Raw genomic sequence first — 17,154 nt, 5'->3', positions numbered from 1 at the left:
ATCATTGCGCACGTTGAATTCCTCAGCTCTGAGGAAGATGACCGGCCAGGGATCCTGCGGGGCCGTGGGTGAAGGGAACCTGCTGCATTGGTTTGTGCATTTCCGGTTGAACGCTGCCAACGCAAAGCTCTTTCAGTAGAGGGCTTGGATGCACGGATTTCCCCGCCCCTCCACCCCTGCTGACAGAGGACTCCGCGGTCTCAGTGGCAGGAAGGAGCACTCGGCTCCTCCACCTGTGTATTCCCCTGGAGCAGCGGATGCATGCACATTTTTTACCTTAACAGCAAAGCGTGCAGAGAGAAGCCCGTGTGGGGTTGGCGAGTGTGGGAAAGGACATCTGGACAGTCCCCGGGTCATGAGTCACCCGAGTGCATCCCAGGATGGGAAAGGCTCTACTCTGCCACTGGTTAACATCTCCTCTGGGACGTTCCACCAAGGATTGGATGGGGGTTTTCAGACGGGGGGAGAAATCCCTTTGATGAAATTGGGTTGATCTAGTGGGAACTTGCTCTGAGCAATTTGGAACCAGAAAAGAAGCTCTTTAAATCAGAGAGAGTAAACAGACAGAAAGTAGCCACCCGTGACATTGAGTTAAATGGGAAACGGCTGATGAGGGGCTTGCTTTCTTACATGGCAGCCATCAAGACTCCTTTTAAAAAAAAAAGAACCGTGTGTTATATGTAAGGATGAAATCAATCCATATGAAATCAACCCATACACGTAAGAATGAAATCAACCCTATGGATCCATAAAGTAATGGGCCACAGAGAAATAGCTCCCCTCCTGCATCCTACAGACGGATGGAACTAGACATAGACAGATAATGGACAAAATACACCAATAAGATACATGTTAGGCAGCTGGGGAGGCCGAGGCAGAAGGATCGTGAGTTCAAAGCCAGCTTCAGCAACTTAGCGAGGCGCTAAGCAACTCAGTGAGACCCTGTCTCTAAACAAAGTATAAAAACGGGCTGGGGAGGTGGCTCAGTAGGTAAGCCCCACTGGGTTCCATCCCTAGTACCAAAAGAAAAAAGAAAAGAAGAGTATGTTGGGTTAGAAGATCAAAAGTCTACAGGTAATCATAGACACTGGGGCGGTAGAGCACATTGACCACAGGCTCCCATTTTACATATGGCGGCTCACACTGGATCCAGGAATGGAAATTTGGGCAGTGGTGTTGATGGAGCAGAGTCCGGGGAAGGGCTTCCTTTCCCACAGAACTGCGATGATGGAATATCCAGCACAGTGCTTGACAGGTCCCCCGTGCCCCTGAGGAATTGAATCCTCAATTCCATTTCATTTGAGTTCACTTCAGCGGTGACAGGTAGCTTCAGGCGGCGACAGGGAAGTGGAACGAGTCTCCAAATGTCGGGGCGGGAGACCCGTAAGAGCGACTGTCCCGGGTCCAGGACGCAGTGAGGACTCTGGCTGCCGGCGAGGTGGCCAGGCCTGGCTGCCCCCCAGGGAGTCCACAAATCTTTAGCCTCCTTCCCACCTTTTGCAGGGAAATTGGGTTTTCCTAAGAGGGGGGATCATAGTGACACAGAGGGTGTCCATTTGGGGCTTCGTCTCCCGGGACCCTCCAGATGCCCCTCGGCCACCCTGGCGAGGGCCGCCATCACAGCGGGGCCTTCCGGAATCACTTCCCTGCTGCAGAGAGGGCTGCCCTTGGTGCTGCCGGCTCCCCACCCACACGCGCGTCTCCCCCCTCTCGGCATCCCCAACACGACACTCCGGATCTGCAGGAGGTTGGCGGTGAGCCCACAGACACAACCTTCCAGGAACACGGGTCCCAGAAACCCACTGAGCCTCGCGCCCTTTCTCGGTGACTAAGGACGCCAACAGGTGCAGGGAAAGAGGCTTGCGTGTGTTCTAAGTCCCCCGGGCGCCACGCTGCGGTGGCCAGAGCCACGGTCACACGCGTGTTGCCTGGCGTGCCGTGCAGCTGTCCTCTCTGCAGGTGGGAGGCTGGAGAAGCACCTCTCTGGGCTGAAGTGAAGGCGTTGGAGGGCTGTGTTCCGCCGGCACCTCTGGGGGGGATTGGCCTTCGTGTCTTCTCCAGCTTCCAGAGGCCTGTGGTGACCTCCCTCCATCTTTCAGGCACTGACTGGCTTTCCTCTGATCTCAGAAGAAAGAGGGCAGTCCACCTGGCCTTCGGGTCTCCCCTCGCGACATTCGCAGCTGCGTCTGCAAGGCCCTCTCATGCAGCGTCCCCTCTGGTGGCCAGGTCAGGTTTGTTCCTGTGGTTACTGGACTAAATCCTGTAACCCCATTTGGCTGGAGCTTCATGAGCTCAAAGATGGCACCGGCTTGGTGTCACTTTGGGATGCACAAGAATGAGCTCAGTCCCAGACAGGCAATGTGCTCAGCAAATGTCTACCAAACAAAGAAACAAGAAAGAGCTCATTCTCCTCAAATCTAACACGGGAAAGAAAAATAGTGTGCTCGAGGATACCGTGTAGCACGAGGGAGGTAAAAGCAACCTAGTGAGATGAAATATTAAATAAGCTTAGATTTAAAGTGTTCTCAATGATTTTATTTTTAATTTTAAGGAAATTTTTAATTTGGGTACTGGGGATTGAACCCAAGGGTGCTTAACCACTGAGCCACATCCCCAACCCTTTTATTATTTATTTATTTATTTATTTATTTATTTTTAATTTTGAGACACAGTCTTGCTAAGTGGCTGAGGCTGGCCTCGAATTTGTGAAACTCCAGCCTCCGGAGGCCCCAGGATGGTAGGTGTGCACCACCATGCCCAGCCACCTCAATGATTTTAAATGATGCTCCAGAAGGCCATTTGAGGACCTTTCTTTTAAAAAAAAACAAGGACCAATCTTTGAAGCTTAAAGTAGAGTGTTTGCCTAAGATGTGTGAGGCCCTGGTTTTAAAGGCCAACACCACACACACACACACACACACACACACACAAAAGATAACTACATAAAATAAAAATCAAAAGGCAAACAACAATGCTCACACTCGCTTCTGTTATTTGAGCTAAATTAAAAAGAGTCAATTTGGAGACCCTCATAGTCATTTACAGGAAAGGTCACTACCCTCTTGTCCTAAGGTACTGAAATCATAAGAGCTGATACTTTAGATTATGAGTGCAGGACTTGACCTGTAACTGCAATATTAAATGTAACATTGTTCAAGCAAATAATGGACAGAAAATTTTCAAAAAAAAAATTCCAATACACTAGTAAAAAGTAATACAAATAAAAAGCGTATTTACATAGCATTTGCCTTGTATTAGGTATTACAAGTCTCTTAGAGATGATTTAAAGTATATAGGAGAAGTTGCCTAATTTATAGGCAAATATAGTAGTTTTATACCAAGGACTTGACTATCCACTGGGAATTTGGGAACCAATCTCCTACAGATATCAAGGTACAATTGTACAAGAAAATTCTATCCTGACTGTCCAGCTAATCTGGTTCTGGAACTTAATTCCTTCTTTCCATGAATCAGTTGCCTTAGGTAGAAGTCCTTGAAAAACGTTGTTAAGTTTGGAAATTTACTTGCAATATGCTTTAAACGTGAGATGCACTCAATCTGTTTCTCAGTGACATCTAACTCACCGTGCACAGCGTAAATGAAGGGAACAGACATTTTCAGTTGATCGTGAATTCCTAAGTGCGTGAAAGACTAGTGGTCAGGCAGGATGGGCTATTGACATTGCAGCTCAAGAACCAGAGTCCATCCTGGGGTACCCGGAGTCAACAGCTGTATGAGAACGGAAGGTCACAGCTGGAGAGAGAGGGGACATACGTTCGGAAGGGCACCACTGAAAGTCAACTGCATTGGGGTGGAGATTCCTTCCTGTTTCTGTTTGTAGGGCTTCTGACACTGCAAACGGTGCCCGGTACATGGTGGGAGGCTGACCCAGGATGGAAAATGGGCAGATGCCTTGGTGAGACAGAACTTTCTGGTTTTCATACAACCAACACAAACATTGGGAGACACCGGCTGGGCACTCCTGCTTAAAACAGAAGCATGGGCGTTTCCTTTCTCTCTGAGCTCATTCTTCATATTTATGCTGTGAAAATGCAAACTCCAGAGCCAGAAAGCCTGTACCAGGTAAGCATGAACCGCTATCCACAGGATCCTAAAAGTAACAACAAAATCAGCTCCGTGAAAGGTTTGGTCAAAACTGACGTGTTCCCTCGATTCGGTGCTGAACAGACTTCCTCTCTCATGGAGCATCCTCTATCACAACCTGACTACCCACGGCCACGTCGCTAAACACAAATCCAGCTGGGGTCAGTTTTTGAGTCCCAATCGATGTCACTGCCTTGCTTTTGGATCTGGTCTGCTCGTTGCTGGTCTACTATTTCACGCATTATAATGTTAAATGTGGTACTACTACACACCTCCACGTTGGGTCAGAGATATGGACAGAATAAAATGATTGAGCTAAAGACTCGAGAAGATAATATTCTCCGTATTTATTCTATCCTTGGATTATTTAAACTAATGTATGCGGGTGTGTTTGGACGTGTGTGTGAACAAGCAGTCATGTGATCCATATTCCCATAAACAATGACCAGAGAGCTTGATCAGTACAGGGACCATGCTTGCCTTGGATATGTACACGGGCAAACATGACTTCATTTTGTCATGCATCAATTGGTTGTATAGGGACATTGATCATTTCACTGCTTTGCAGGAGAGCGCAGCGAAGGTGAATCCCTTTTCTTCTGCCCAATTGAATAGGATACTTAAGTTCTAAAGTATTTACATTGCAAATTGGACAGTAAGATAGATAATTTTTACCAATGTTGCTCTTTGGTCTTTCAAGGGAGGAAACTTGGAGTCACAAGACCCCGTGAAGGTGCAGGGGCTACTCAGGGGGTCTGGACCTCCGTCGTGCTGTGCTGACCTTTCGCCAGCCTCTGTCTGCAGAGAGCCATGAGAATCCTCACAGCTGGACAGGTCGGTATCCGTGTCAGCGATCTGCACGTGCAGACTCGCTTGTCCTCAGTACAATCCTGGGGAACAAACCACTAATAGCACAAAGGAGAAAAATTCACGGGTCATCTCAGCAGATGCAGGAGGAATATCTGATGCAAATCCAAACACGTTCACAGTCCAGACTTTGGGTATTAGAGCAGGGGTGAGTTTTAGAAATCCGACAGGGGATGTTTTCAAAAACCTGGCAGTTCAACATCAAACCTATGAGGATTTAGCGAGCTTGGACCAAACATCTCGGTTGCATGAGCGCTTTAGAGAAAAATGCAAAGGAACTGTCCATGGAGATGTCCTCACGACAGACGCAATGCAACGCTATGTCTGGATTCACCATCGGTATATGAATAAAACATGCATTTATAAAATAACACGAGTAAACATTAGAAAATGAAGCTTAGAAAACACGTCATTTGTAAGAGGATCAAAATGAACACACAGTAACCACAATCAAAGGCCTTGCTATCTCTTTATAATAATATATTGTAGGACAGGATTGATAGAAAAAATTTAAAATCTGAATAAAGTGATATAGCATGTTTATAGGTTGGAGGATTCAGTATTTTTATTATTATTTTTTTTTTTATTATTTTGTGGTGCTGGAGATTGAACCCGGAGCCCTGTGCATGCTAGGAAAGCACTCTACCAACTGAGCTATATCTGGCCCCTCAGTATTTACCTATTTATCTATTTGGTACCAGGGACTGAACCCAGGGGTCCTTAAACACAGAGCCAAAACCTCAGTCATTTTGTTTTTTTAATTTTATTTTTTTTTAAATTTGAGCCAGGGTCTCACTAAGTTGCTTAAGGGCCTCAGTAACTTGTGATCCTCCTGCCTCAGCCTCCTAAGCCACTAGGATTAGAGGCATGAACCACCATGCTCAGCAGTATTTTAAAATAATATGTGAATTCTCCAATCATTGATAAATAGATGAACTGTAATGTCAGTGAAGGGCACAAAAGGTTTGTGTGAAAACCGAAAGACTAATTCATAGATTTAGATAAAGATGCAAAGGGCTAAGAGTTGTCAAGACAATTTGAAAAAAGAAGTTAAAAAAAACCTGGGGAAGTATCATACAACTTATTACTAAATCCACAGTGGTTAAGACAGTGAGTTATTATCTCCTCAAAATTCAAAAATTCTGCCAATGACTCTGTGAAAATTCCCCAGAGTCACCTGCACATATGGGCTTGATTGGGTACAAACCTAGTACCACAGGGCTTTGGGGAACTCTTATTGATTTATTTATCTGGCACCAGAGATTGACTCCAGGGGACACTTAGCCACTGAGCCACATCTCCAGTCCTTTTTATTTTTTATTTTAGGACACGGTTTCCCTAAGTTGCTTAGAGCCTCACTAAGTTGCTAGGCTGGTTTTGAACTTGGGATCCTCCTGCCTCAGTCTCCTGAGCTGCTGGGATTACAGGCATGTAGAACCACACCCAGAAACTTTTAGCATTATTAAGAAAACATATTTTGTTGATATTAATATTATTCTACAGTTTTAATTTAACAATTGATCAATGCAATAGATCAAATAAATCTAATGTTATATTTTTAATAAATTAATTTTAATATGGATATATGATTTTACTATATGTTCATTTAATAAACACTGAATAAATTATAATTTTAATTAACTTATGATAGGACTGAAATGTATTAATCATAAGAGCTATGTTGCTTTGGTTGTAGAATAGCTTTCAGCAGCTTGAAAGAAAATTCTGGAGCAAAAACTTCTCTGACACCAATATTGCTTAGGAACCATCAAAGTCCTCAGTAAACAGAATTTCAGGAGAAGGGGAATTTGTAAAACTGAACAGTTGAAAACCACCTGCTTTGCTTATGCTGTTACGATGCAGAGAAGCATCTAAATTTTGTACGTCGTATAAATTCTGAAGTGCTCTCGCAAGAATGAATATCCTCAGAGTAAAGAAAACAAAAGGAATTTGTACCAAAGATAACGATCAAAGAAGAGGATTCTGTGGTGAGAAGACGTGTTCATGGTAGCGCTGATTATGCAATGGACATCACACGGGCACCTCAATGTCTCGCTGCATTGGAATAATGACGTCGTGTCACATGACGCATCCGCTTGGAAACACCCTGGTGATAAAGCTAACTCATGCAACGCTGCATGGAGCGCCATGGTTGAACATCCCTTTGTCCAATCCCTGCTACTACAAAGATGAATGAATGAATAAATAAATGATTTAGAGAAAACATTACATTTCTAATATTACGTTTTAGACATAAAATTTGCCCTCTGGTGAAGAAGTGAAGACAGACCAATAACTTCAAAGTTAAAACATGTCAGTACTTGACCGTTGCTGATGCTCACCTGTGACTCCTGGGAATCAACATTACCCCTTCAGACTTCAACGCAACAAGGCTTTTTACTCTTCAAGTACTGAAATGCTTTGTTCCTCTAGTGTTTGACTTAATACCAGTACTGTGGCTTGACATTTCGTTTTTAAAAAGTATCTTTATTTATTTATGTCACTGTGCGACTTAACACAAAAAATCGTTCAGCAAAAACCTCTGGCCTACCTTCTGTCTTTTTCCAGTAGACTTTGACCTGCAGCTGGCTGTCTTGGTAGAATGGAGCTCCAATTTCTAGTGGACGGGTGGGCCGCCTTCTTTGGAAGGGGGGCTGGATTTGGATCATGCCTTTCCTGGGTTTCCCGAGCTGCTCTTCTACAACAAAACCAGCACGTTAATCCACATGCGGAAGACAATCTGCTACTAACTCCAGAGAACTGCATGCCTCCCCCTGCACCGTCCATCCTTCCTGCCCAGGGCCTCTTGGTTAATGTAGAAGGTGACGTGAATGTATCTTCTCTCTCGTTCGAGGTAATGACCCCCTCCCAGAATGTGCTGGAATAGGCCTACACATGTATTATGCAGAATTCCCAGAATTTAAATTGGTAAATTTTCACTTAAGAAAAAAATATAGGTAGCATTTCTCATTATGGATAGGCATAAAAAAAAAAGAATGTGTTCATGACTATTTTTTTTAGAATATGAACTTTTTTGCTATCGTCTATTTTATTGTCTATTTTAAAATATTCTCAATGCATACTCAGAGAAAGAAAAGCACAAATCATTCTTACTTTTATATATGAGCTTCAAAAAGTCCATAATCAACAAGAGCTCAAGATAGGCTATGATAAATAATATAATTTAATACAGTATATATAATATAACATCATTTCAGAATATTTCTTTGAAATAAATCATTCAAGCTTTGACTTTTTCTTTTTTGTTTTTCTTTAATTTGGTACCAGGGATGGAACCCAGGGGTGCTTAAGTACTGAGCCACAGCCCCATCCCTTTTTATATTTTATTTTGAGAAAGGGCCTCGCTAAGTTGCCGAGGCTAACTTTGAACTTGCAATCCTCCTGCCTCAGCCTCCCGAGCTGCTGGGATTACAGGTGTGTGATTACGCCTTTACTTGTGTGCATTTCATGAAAAAGTAGCAATAAATTGGGGCCTGGTAACATGAATGACAGATGTTGCTAGGCTGGTTAAGCTGAGGCTGATGAACAGAAAGGAGTCTGTGGGGGGACAGCGATTGAGACAGGAGGACGTGGCTCTTGGCAGGATGGCCCTGCAGGGGGGGACCTGATACTCCAGCCACAGTTCCATTGGGGGGAAGTAATGAGGGCTGCTTCAGAAGGTAGGGTATGTTTCAGATGCACCCCTCCTGCTGGGGGTGCCTTCCCATGGCCTCCGTAAGGGAGGCTGATCCCTGAGGTGAACAGGTTTGGTGCCAATGTGGGCGGCGTGTCATCTGGATGGGGACTGGACTGGGTTCACTCCAAGTTGCTATGTTGCAATACTAACTCCCAGAACTCCTTAAAACACGACCACATTTGGAGATGGGGTCTTCAAAGAGGTAATCAATGTAAAACGATTCGGACCCATTAGGTGGGTCCGAATCCAGTAAGACTGGGGTTCCTATAGGAAGAGGTGTTTAGGATACAGATGTGCAGAGTTAAGATACCCGAAGACTGGCAGGGGAGGTCTCTATGCTAATGGAGAGACTGGAAAGAGGTCTCAGAAGAATCTGCCTTGCTGATACCTTGATCGCAGATTCAACTTCCAGAACTATGAGAAAATACACTTCTGCTGTTTAAGCCCTTCAATCTGTGGGGATTGCTACAGGAGCCCCAGGAAACCGACACAGTAGAAGTAGAAATATCACTTTCAGGGATACGGGCTACAGGGATCTTGAACACTGGCTTTTTCTCCTTCTTTCTTGCTCTACCAATGTTGCAGAAAATTTGAAGATGCCGAGATGCACCAAGATGTGATCCTCCAATATTTACGATCAGAAAAATGAGAGTTGACACTCCATTCCTGTATGAGCTATCAAAATGTATAAATCATTCTACCGTCACGTACAACTCATTAGAACAGATTAAAAAATTTTTTGAAATAATAAAAATTTCAAAAATCAAATGAAAATAACCAGATTGGAAAATGTAAACTAGCTTCTTAAAGACACTCAAGTAACTAACGGAACGGTGAATCCTCTCTCATTATTACCCACCTCTGATCCTGGATAAAGTAACGCAGGCCAAGTTTGAGCACAGTGATACGAGCTCATCATCTCCTGGTATGTGGGGACACCTTCATTTTTGAAAGTCGACGGTTGGTACACGCTTAGCTGGGCCCAGGATGGTTTGCTGGGGAGCTGATCTGGTCAGGGCAGCATGACCCAGGTGGGTGGGCGAAGGCAAGCCTGGGATTCCCCCAGAAGGCCGGAGGGGTGGTGGGTGTGGGCTGCAGGGGGCTGTGGAGTTCCACTCCCTTCCCCAGGGGCGTGGGGAAGTGGCCTCCTGAGGTTACAGAGCAGTGCGGCCAGCTGGGTGTGGACAGCAGGGCCCACGGGGACTGGACGGTGCCCACGCCATAGCAGGCTTGAGTCCGCAGTGACACCCCTGCTTGTGTGCCTGCTACCGGAATCCAGGTAGAGAACCCATAGAACCAGAGGGCGAGGTGCCTGGGAGAGGGGAGACTGGGAGAGGGGAGACTGGGAGAGGGGAGACTGGGAGAAGGGAGACTGGCCTCTATTTCAAAAGACAATTGAAGACATTCTCAGGACTCTGTCCAGTCGCCTCCAGAACGGCAGCAGCTAGGCTACCAGAGAGAGGAGGGCAGTCCAAGTCACTGGGGGACAGAAACCAGGGCTGGCCTCGCACATGGAGAGTCTGAGGGTACAGGGCTGCCTCGAGCCATTGGGGAGAGAGGGGGGCATCTCCCTCAACGGTCAGTACCTGAATGCAACCTGGGCCAGGAGGAGGCTTCCAGAAGGAACTGGATGGAATCTCTGCCTGTTGGGCAGAGGATCAACTGCAGGACATGGGAGGGTAGTGGAATGAGGCTGGGGTGCCACAGGTGGGTGGGGGGACTGGATGAAGTCACGAGAGAACATCACCCATGTGTAGGTATACAGAAGGTCCCACAGGGACACACCAAATTGAGAGATGTGGATGCCCAGCAGGACTGAGGGCCAGCAGCAGCAAGAGGCAGCCAGAGGGCCCTGGCCAGGGAGGAAGCTCTTTGCGTGGCTGCTCTGTCTGCTCCCACCTCTCCTGCCCCCACTTCTACAGGAGCAGATGGCGCTGGGCAGGGGTGTGTGCAGGGAAGACAGGGAGCCTGGGCAAGGGCTGAGCCCACACTCAGGACCCTGGTTGGCCACACCTGCTGAAGGACAGCAGCTGGGCTCAGAGCCAGCAGGACACTTTGGAAGAGGAGCCAGAAGGGACAGGAAGGCCACCCTTCTGCTCCAGGTGCTCTCAGCCTAGGAGGAAGCCCCAGAGGGCAGTGGGGTGGGGACATCTACTTCTTCCTTCCCTGCCACCTAGGGGGTCAGAGCTGTGGACTCAGCACCCTGCACTGAAGGGCTGCTCTGTGTCCCCTGGGAGATACAGGAGGGCCCACCAGGGGTCAGCAGCCATGGCCTGAGGCCAAACCCAGTGTGGTACCTCTTACAAGGTAACACTGCTGTTGATGCATTGAGGTGCCTGACAGAGACAGGAGGGAGTCTTGGAGACCTGCCAATCACCTGCCTGTCCAAATGCAGTCTCCACACAGACATTTTCCTGGAGTATGCCTTAGGTTTGGATGTCACCTGTCCGAAGTTATTATCTGATCCATAATCAGAGCTGGGTTGTCCCAACAGTTGCCTGAAATGCTGGGCAGGTGTAGCATCTGTCCCTTTCAGAAGACTTTGTTGACCCCTACACATGACCAAGGTCTCTGATCCTAAAGCCTAGCAGTGGATATGACAAGGTAGCTCATTTGGTAAACAAATTGTAGTGTGTTTTTGAAATATTGATGCTGTAATGGTTTAGACTTTTTAGCCCTTAGAGTGCATCCGACTTTATTTTTCATTAAAATCAAAGCACCTATCAATTTTATTATATTGGTGGGCAGGAACCAAGGACTGAACTTAGGGGTGCTTTATCACTCAACCACATCTCTAGCCCTTTTTCTTTTATTTAGAAATGGAGACGTGCCAAGATGCTCAGTCACTCGGTATGTTACTGATGCTGGCTTTAAAATCTGGATTTACCTTCCTCTGGCTCCTGAGCCCCTGGGAGAACCTACAAATTTTACCACTGAATGAAATGAAGTAAAATATGTAAAACACTTTGAAGCATAAGAGAGAAGACCATGACTGTGTTATGTTCTTATTTTGCAAGGAATTCCCATGGTGCTCCTCTGTATTTACAGAAGTCAGGAAAAGCTATGTGATTTGCAGGTCCCAGGAAAAAGGGAAAATGGAAGACCATCTTTGAAAATGATTGAAAGGCTCAAGACTCTAAAGGAAGGGTGTTCAAACAACATTGGGGTCCACAACAGGAGAGTACTGTCCACTTCAGAGGTGAGACCAGACATAAAGAATGTAGCTCAAGTTTCAGGGAAGTCTAGTCCAAGAGGGGACGTCCCACCCTCAATGCACAAAGCCTCTCAGTTGATGAAATCAGAGTTCAACCCCAAGTTCTGCTTCATGGAAATGCAATGTCCTGTCCATCCCACAAACTTTCAAGCTACCAGATTGTTTTCCTGAGTTCCCCTAGAAAGTCTGAACTCCCTGTTGGTACTTCACAGGGCCTCCCATCCCTCTGCCCCACGTCCCCAACAGTGTATCTGTGTGGTGACTTGTTTCCTTCTGTCTCTGCCCACTTAGAAAGCAAGCCCCTGAGGAGAGAGCCTGCTGGGGTTGCAGCTGTATCCCTGCCTCTCCAGCAGGGAGACCACGAGGTTCAGTCTCAGTACTGGATCAAGACATTGGGCAGAAAGAAGAGCACAGGCAAGGTATCCAAATACCCTGAGCCTGGTTCTGGCCCTGTTTAGTGTCTCAGAAGTACAATGTCCAACTTTTTGGTATAATTTAAATAGTCAAATGATATTAAGTGCAATAAAGAATGCAAAATGTGTCACATACTAATCGATAATACTCCCATTAATTTTGAAAATGTTTAACCAACTTTATGAATACATGAATAATCAAATTCATATTTAATTAACAACATACATACAGAGAAATGTATATAAATATAAATAAAAATTAGTTCTGAAAATGTACACTAAGTATTATGCTACATATTTTATCCAAATAACATTGTGCTATATAAACTGTCACTTCTGGTCTTTTCTGTTGGAAAGCATATTGTTGCGAAGCCTCCTTTCCTCTTACTTGAGCACAGCTCTGGATTGGTGGCTTCTAGGGGACGATGTGGATTGATGGAAATTCCCTGGGGACCCTGCGGATTGGCTCAGCTGTGGCAGTGCTGGGGGCACCTGCCCCTCACAGGACAGGGAGCGGCTCCCACCACCAATGCGCAGACCACCCCCCAAAGCACCAAGAATGGTCCGTCCCTAACGGCCACAGTGTCCCTTGGAGAAACCTCCGCAGGACTCTTTGAGAGAAGGAGAGCGACGATCCGCAGTCAAACCAACCTTCCTTATTACTACGGGAGCTCTAGGAGATAAGCGCCAACACTGGCCTAGGCACCGTGGGCAGGGTGAGGCCGCCGGCCCGGTCAGTCTCTCCCCAGGGGGAAGCAGGAGGGGCGGCCAGGGTGGGAGACCCACGGTCCATCTGGAGGCCCCTGGGTGAGGAGGCCGGGGAGGCGGGCCTGTCCGTCCAGCAGTGAGCCCTCGGCTGCGGGCCAGGGGCCTCCCGTGTGAGCAGCGTCAGTAGGACACGATCTTGACCGTAGGGCGGTAATCGAAGAGCAGGTGGCCGTCGCGCCCTCTCGGGGCGGTCAGGGGCACCATGGGGCCGGGGCTCCTCCGGGGCTCGGGAGGGCTCTTGTGCGGAGGCCGCTGGGCAGGGCGCGGAGGCCCCAGGCCCCTGGCCGGCAGGGCAGCCGCTCCCGGGGTGGCGGCTGCAGGGGCCGCCCCTTGGCCGCTGCAGAACTTGCACCAGGGGACACAGCGGGCGCGGACGGCCAGGGGGTGGCCGGCGGGCAGGCCGGGCCCGGCTCTCCTGGGCACTGGGCGCACGATTCTGACCACGGGCCCCGCCATGGGCCTGAAGGGCCGCGTCACGCCCCCGCTGGCCACAGGCACGAAGGCAGAGGGCTCGGGCAGCGCGGGCTCCGGCGGCTCCGCCTGGGGCTGCCGCTCGGGCTTCTGCTCGGGCTCCGGCTGCGGCTGCGGCTGGGGCTCAGGCTTCTTGGGTCCTGGCGTCTCGGGCTCAGGCTCCTCGAACCACAGCGGGCCATCGAAGCGCCTCCTGCCTTTGGTGCAGCGGCTCAGGGCCCGCAGCACCGTCGCCGGGTGGCAGGGGTCTGGGGTGGGCACCCTGGGCGGGCACTCGTAGCGGGTCCCCGGGCGCTGGGGCGGGTCGAGGAGGACGGTGACCGGGCTGCGCACTGCACGCCGCCTCGGGGCGCCCGCAGGCCCGCCTGGGCGCTGGCCGGGCCCCGGAGCGCTGAGCCTCTGCTTCAGCAGCTGCACCAGAGGCCGCTGGGGCGCCCCGGGGCCTGTGCGGGGCGCAGTGGGGGCGGCGACGCGGGGCAGGGCGCGGGAGAGCACGAAGAAGCCCGGGAAGAGGAGGGCGGGCTGGACGAGCGCGGGCTCCCGGGGACAGCGCCCGGGCCTGGCCCTGCCAGCCCTGGGTCCCTCTGCGCGCCTGGGAGGCAGCGCGGCCCAGCGGGAGCGCAGGGAGCTCAGCTGCCTGGCCAGGTAGCCGCCCATGGCAGCGGGTGGCGGGACCTGCTTCTGATGGCTGCTTCGCGATCAGCGGCCAATGGGCTCTGTTGTGGGGCGGTTGTTACCAGGCACGCGGAGCGCGAGGAACCCCTACTTGCTAGGAAACCACAGTCCCCAGGACGACATGACGTCAGGGCGCGTGGCCAGCGGGGGTCCTCTGCTCTCTGGAGGCCTGAGGAGCCCAAGCCCCTCTGCGCCTTTGGCTGCTGCTGCACACTCGGCTCGGGTAGAAGGCCTGGCACCTGCTGCTACTTACATACCTGACATCCCAGGGATTAAATCCAAGAATTTCCTCAGCGACCTAATGACAGAAGGGCCCTCTGAATACTGTAATAAGGAAGGCAGTTGGGGGTGGGGAGCCCTCCTGCAGGGCACCCACTCAAGAGTCTGGTGCTTGGGGATTCTCATTTCAAGCCAGGGTCAGCAAATCAGCAGGCCCTAGGCCATTGAGCAAGACCCTACCTCTGAATTTAGAAAAAAATAGGGCTGAGGATGTGGCTCAGTGGTTAAGTGGCTCTGGGTTCAATCCTAGTACCCCATTCCCCAATAGTGAGCAAAATACCCTGGGATTCTCCTACAGGAATAAGCAACAACTCATTTTATCAGTCAAGGTGACTGTGTCCATTCTCCTGGATGGGTGTCAATATGACGTTTTGCAATGGTCTCTTAGGGAAATGACCAACCAGGGCCAGGGTCCCACACTTACACTGACACTGTTCATTTTACATGAACTCTCCTGTCATTATCAGCTCTCCACCTTCCCCTATGGTTGGGGTCCTCTCTGAACTCCAGGGCTTTTTCTCCTCTCATTTTGAATGGTGATCTTGGAGTAGACATAGGGAACTTTCCCACCCAGAGTTGAAAGCACTAAACTTCAAAATCAAATAGTGCACCTATTGTAGAGGAGTGGGTGGTTGTGCTTGTGTGTGGGAGTCTGTGGAAGGTGGTGTGTAACAAATTTTTCAGAAGAGGTTTCTCTCCAAACCACACGTTTGAGAAAGTACCTGGGAAGTCCCAAATATCCAGTGCAAGAGGGCAGGACCCCAAATAGAAGCCAAGCCAGCATCAAATTCATTTGGGCCCCCGTCCCGTCCAGACTGAAAGTGGAAGAGTGAAGGGTGAGGACACTCAATGGACTCATGAGGACCCAGGCTTTGAGGTCAGATGGGCCCAAGGGTTTGGACTTAGGGTGGGGTCAGCCAGTGTGTGCAGGGAATGAGGCCCGAGTCTCTCCACTCCCCAGGAGGTCATTCTTTGGCCAATTTCTTATTTCAGAAATGATCCCCAACTATGTGAGTTGGAAAAGAGATTTCTAGACATGGTTGAAAGCACGTGTGATTACCTTCCAGCAAAATCTGAGGTATGAAGCAGGTATCGGGTTGCGTGTGGCCCTTGGGCCATTGTGTGCAGTTTTTTTGATAAGACACTGTTAGCATAGACTCCAAAGTCAAAAAGGAGCGCTGAAACAAATATTGAAAATCGCCTGCAGTTTGAGGCACTTCTAAGCGTATAGTAATGGAGATGGAATTCAAGAGACATCTCAGGAACAAATGTCTCCACGTCCAGGTAATGGGACTGTCACTCAGGGAGGCAGACACTTTTAGTGACAAATCTCTAACACATCTTCAAAATGGGTTTTCTTTTCCTGTAGTAAAACCTTGGAGAAATACTTACAAAGAACCAGACTTGATCTCTAAGAACACAGAACTGCGCTACTTGTTTTTCTTTTATGTTCCCATAGAAAACAAGGTTCATAATAATATTGAACTCAGCTTATTGAGAAATGCTGACATCTGCCTTGTCTGTGACCCTGCACTGAGCACGCCCAGAAGTGGTCAGGTCTGGAATCTTGAAGGGTCTCTGTTCCCCATCTGAACCTTTTACAATGTGCTCCCTGACCTGAGCTGAGCATGCCCAGAGATGTGTCCACCTGCTTACATTCTCAAACCAGGGCCCTGCACTGACCATGCTCAGACATGCCACTCCTAAAATGAACAAGGACGGACTCCCAGAATAAAATCTCATGCCTCCTTTGTTTTGGAAATGCGTTATTTTGTAGGTAGCTCCATGTTCTCCTGTAGGTAGTACATCTTCTCCATTGGCTTACCTTCCGCTCAGGCCCATTGGCTGTGCTTTCTTAAGAAGGTGCATCTCCTGCGTTGGGTTATGAGTTTCCTAGACATCCAGCTCATTCCCCTTAGTAATGAGGAAAGAAAACAGTATCCAAGGCTGTCCTTTCCCTTTGGCTGATGGTCTGTATTGACAAGTTTGCACACACAGAAGTTCTGCTCTTGGATGAAAGGTTTTTTCTGTCTCCTCATGTCCCCATCGTCCTTTGAGAAGTGCATTAAGGTGCATTGACCGAAGGGAAAGGTGTTGTCAAGTTGTCCTAAGAGAGCAAGGATGTTCACATTCTGTGGAGAGTGGGAGGCAGAGGGGGGGGAGGACAGGAGGGGAGGCCACTCCCTAGGCAGGAAGGCAGGACTAGAAGAAGGGACATTCGGGCTGCAGAAGGACCATTGCACGCACTGTCCACTCCTTCCTCAGAGGGCAGTGCCAACTGAATGGCCCGTCTCAGGACCTCGCTCCCTCAGTGTGACCTGCTCAGCTCAGAAGTGACCCTGCACATCAGTCAGGCGCATGTTGGTCACAGTTCAGTTGGAGGAGTTGGAATGAGCCAGTGTAGCCCTGGGACAGGCAGCGTGGCCAGGTGCTGGGATGCAGGAAGAGGAACACACAGGACAGAGAAATAGCACAGGCCCAGGTCTGACCCATCTCGTCCCCACCACCATGAGGGACAGAACTCTCCCAGTGACACCCCAAGGGCTTGCCAAACTCCAATATCAGAGTCACATGCTCACAGGACCATTGGCATTTCTGATGTCTTCCAAATCTGCTACTGGGAATCTGCAGGAAATAACCAAGATGGTAGTGAGCATGCTAGTTAA

General features: G+C 48.9%; 1 protein-coding gene across 3 annotated transcripts in view; it reads right to left on the bottom strand.

Moving 5' to 3' along the window:
- Window positions 1–17,154, bottom strand: part of ANOS1 (anosmin 1) — a 149,591-nt gene that overhangs the window by 8,225 nt on the left and 124,212 nt on the right. For all 3 annotated transcript variants that reach the window (XM_079123158.1, XM_079123156.1, XM_079123157.1), the window contains one exon: window positions 7,523–7,669. In XM_079123158.1, the coding sequence (XP_078979284.1) occupies window positions 7,523–7,669 (147 nt within the window). The remainder of the gene's footprint in view (window positions 1–7,522; window positions 7,670–17,154) is intronic.

The sequence above is a fragment of the Sciurus vulgaris genome (genome assembly GCF_902686455.1).
Source record: "Sciurus vulgaris genome assembly, chromosome: X".
Taxonomy (NCBI): domain Eukaryota; kingdom Metazoa; phylum Chordata; class Mammalia; order Rodentia; family Sciuridae; genus Sciurus; species Sciurus vulgaris.
Note: the sequence above shows the minus strand (reverse complement) of the source record. Positions and strands in the feature narration are given on the sequence as shown.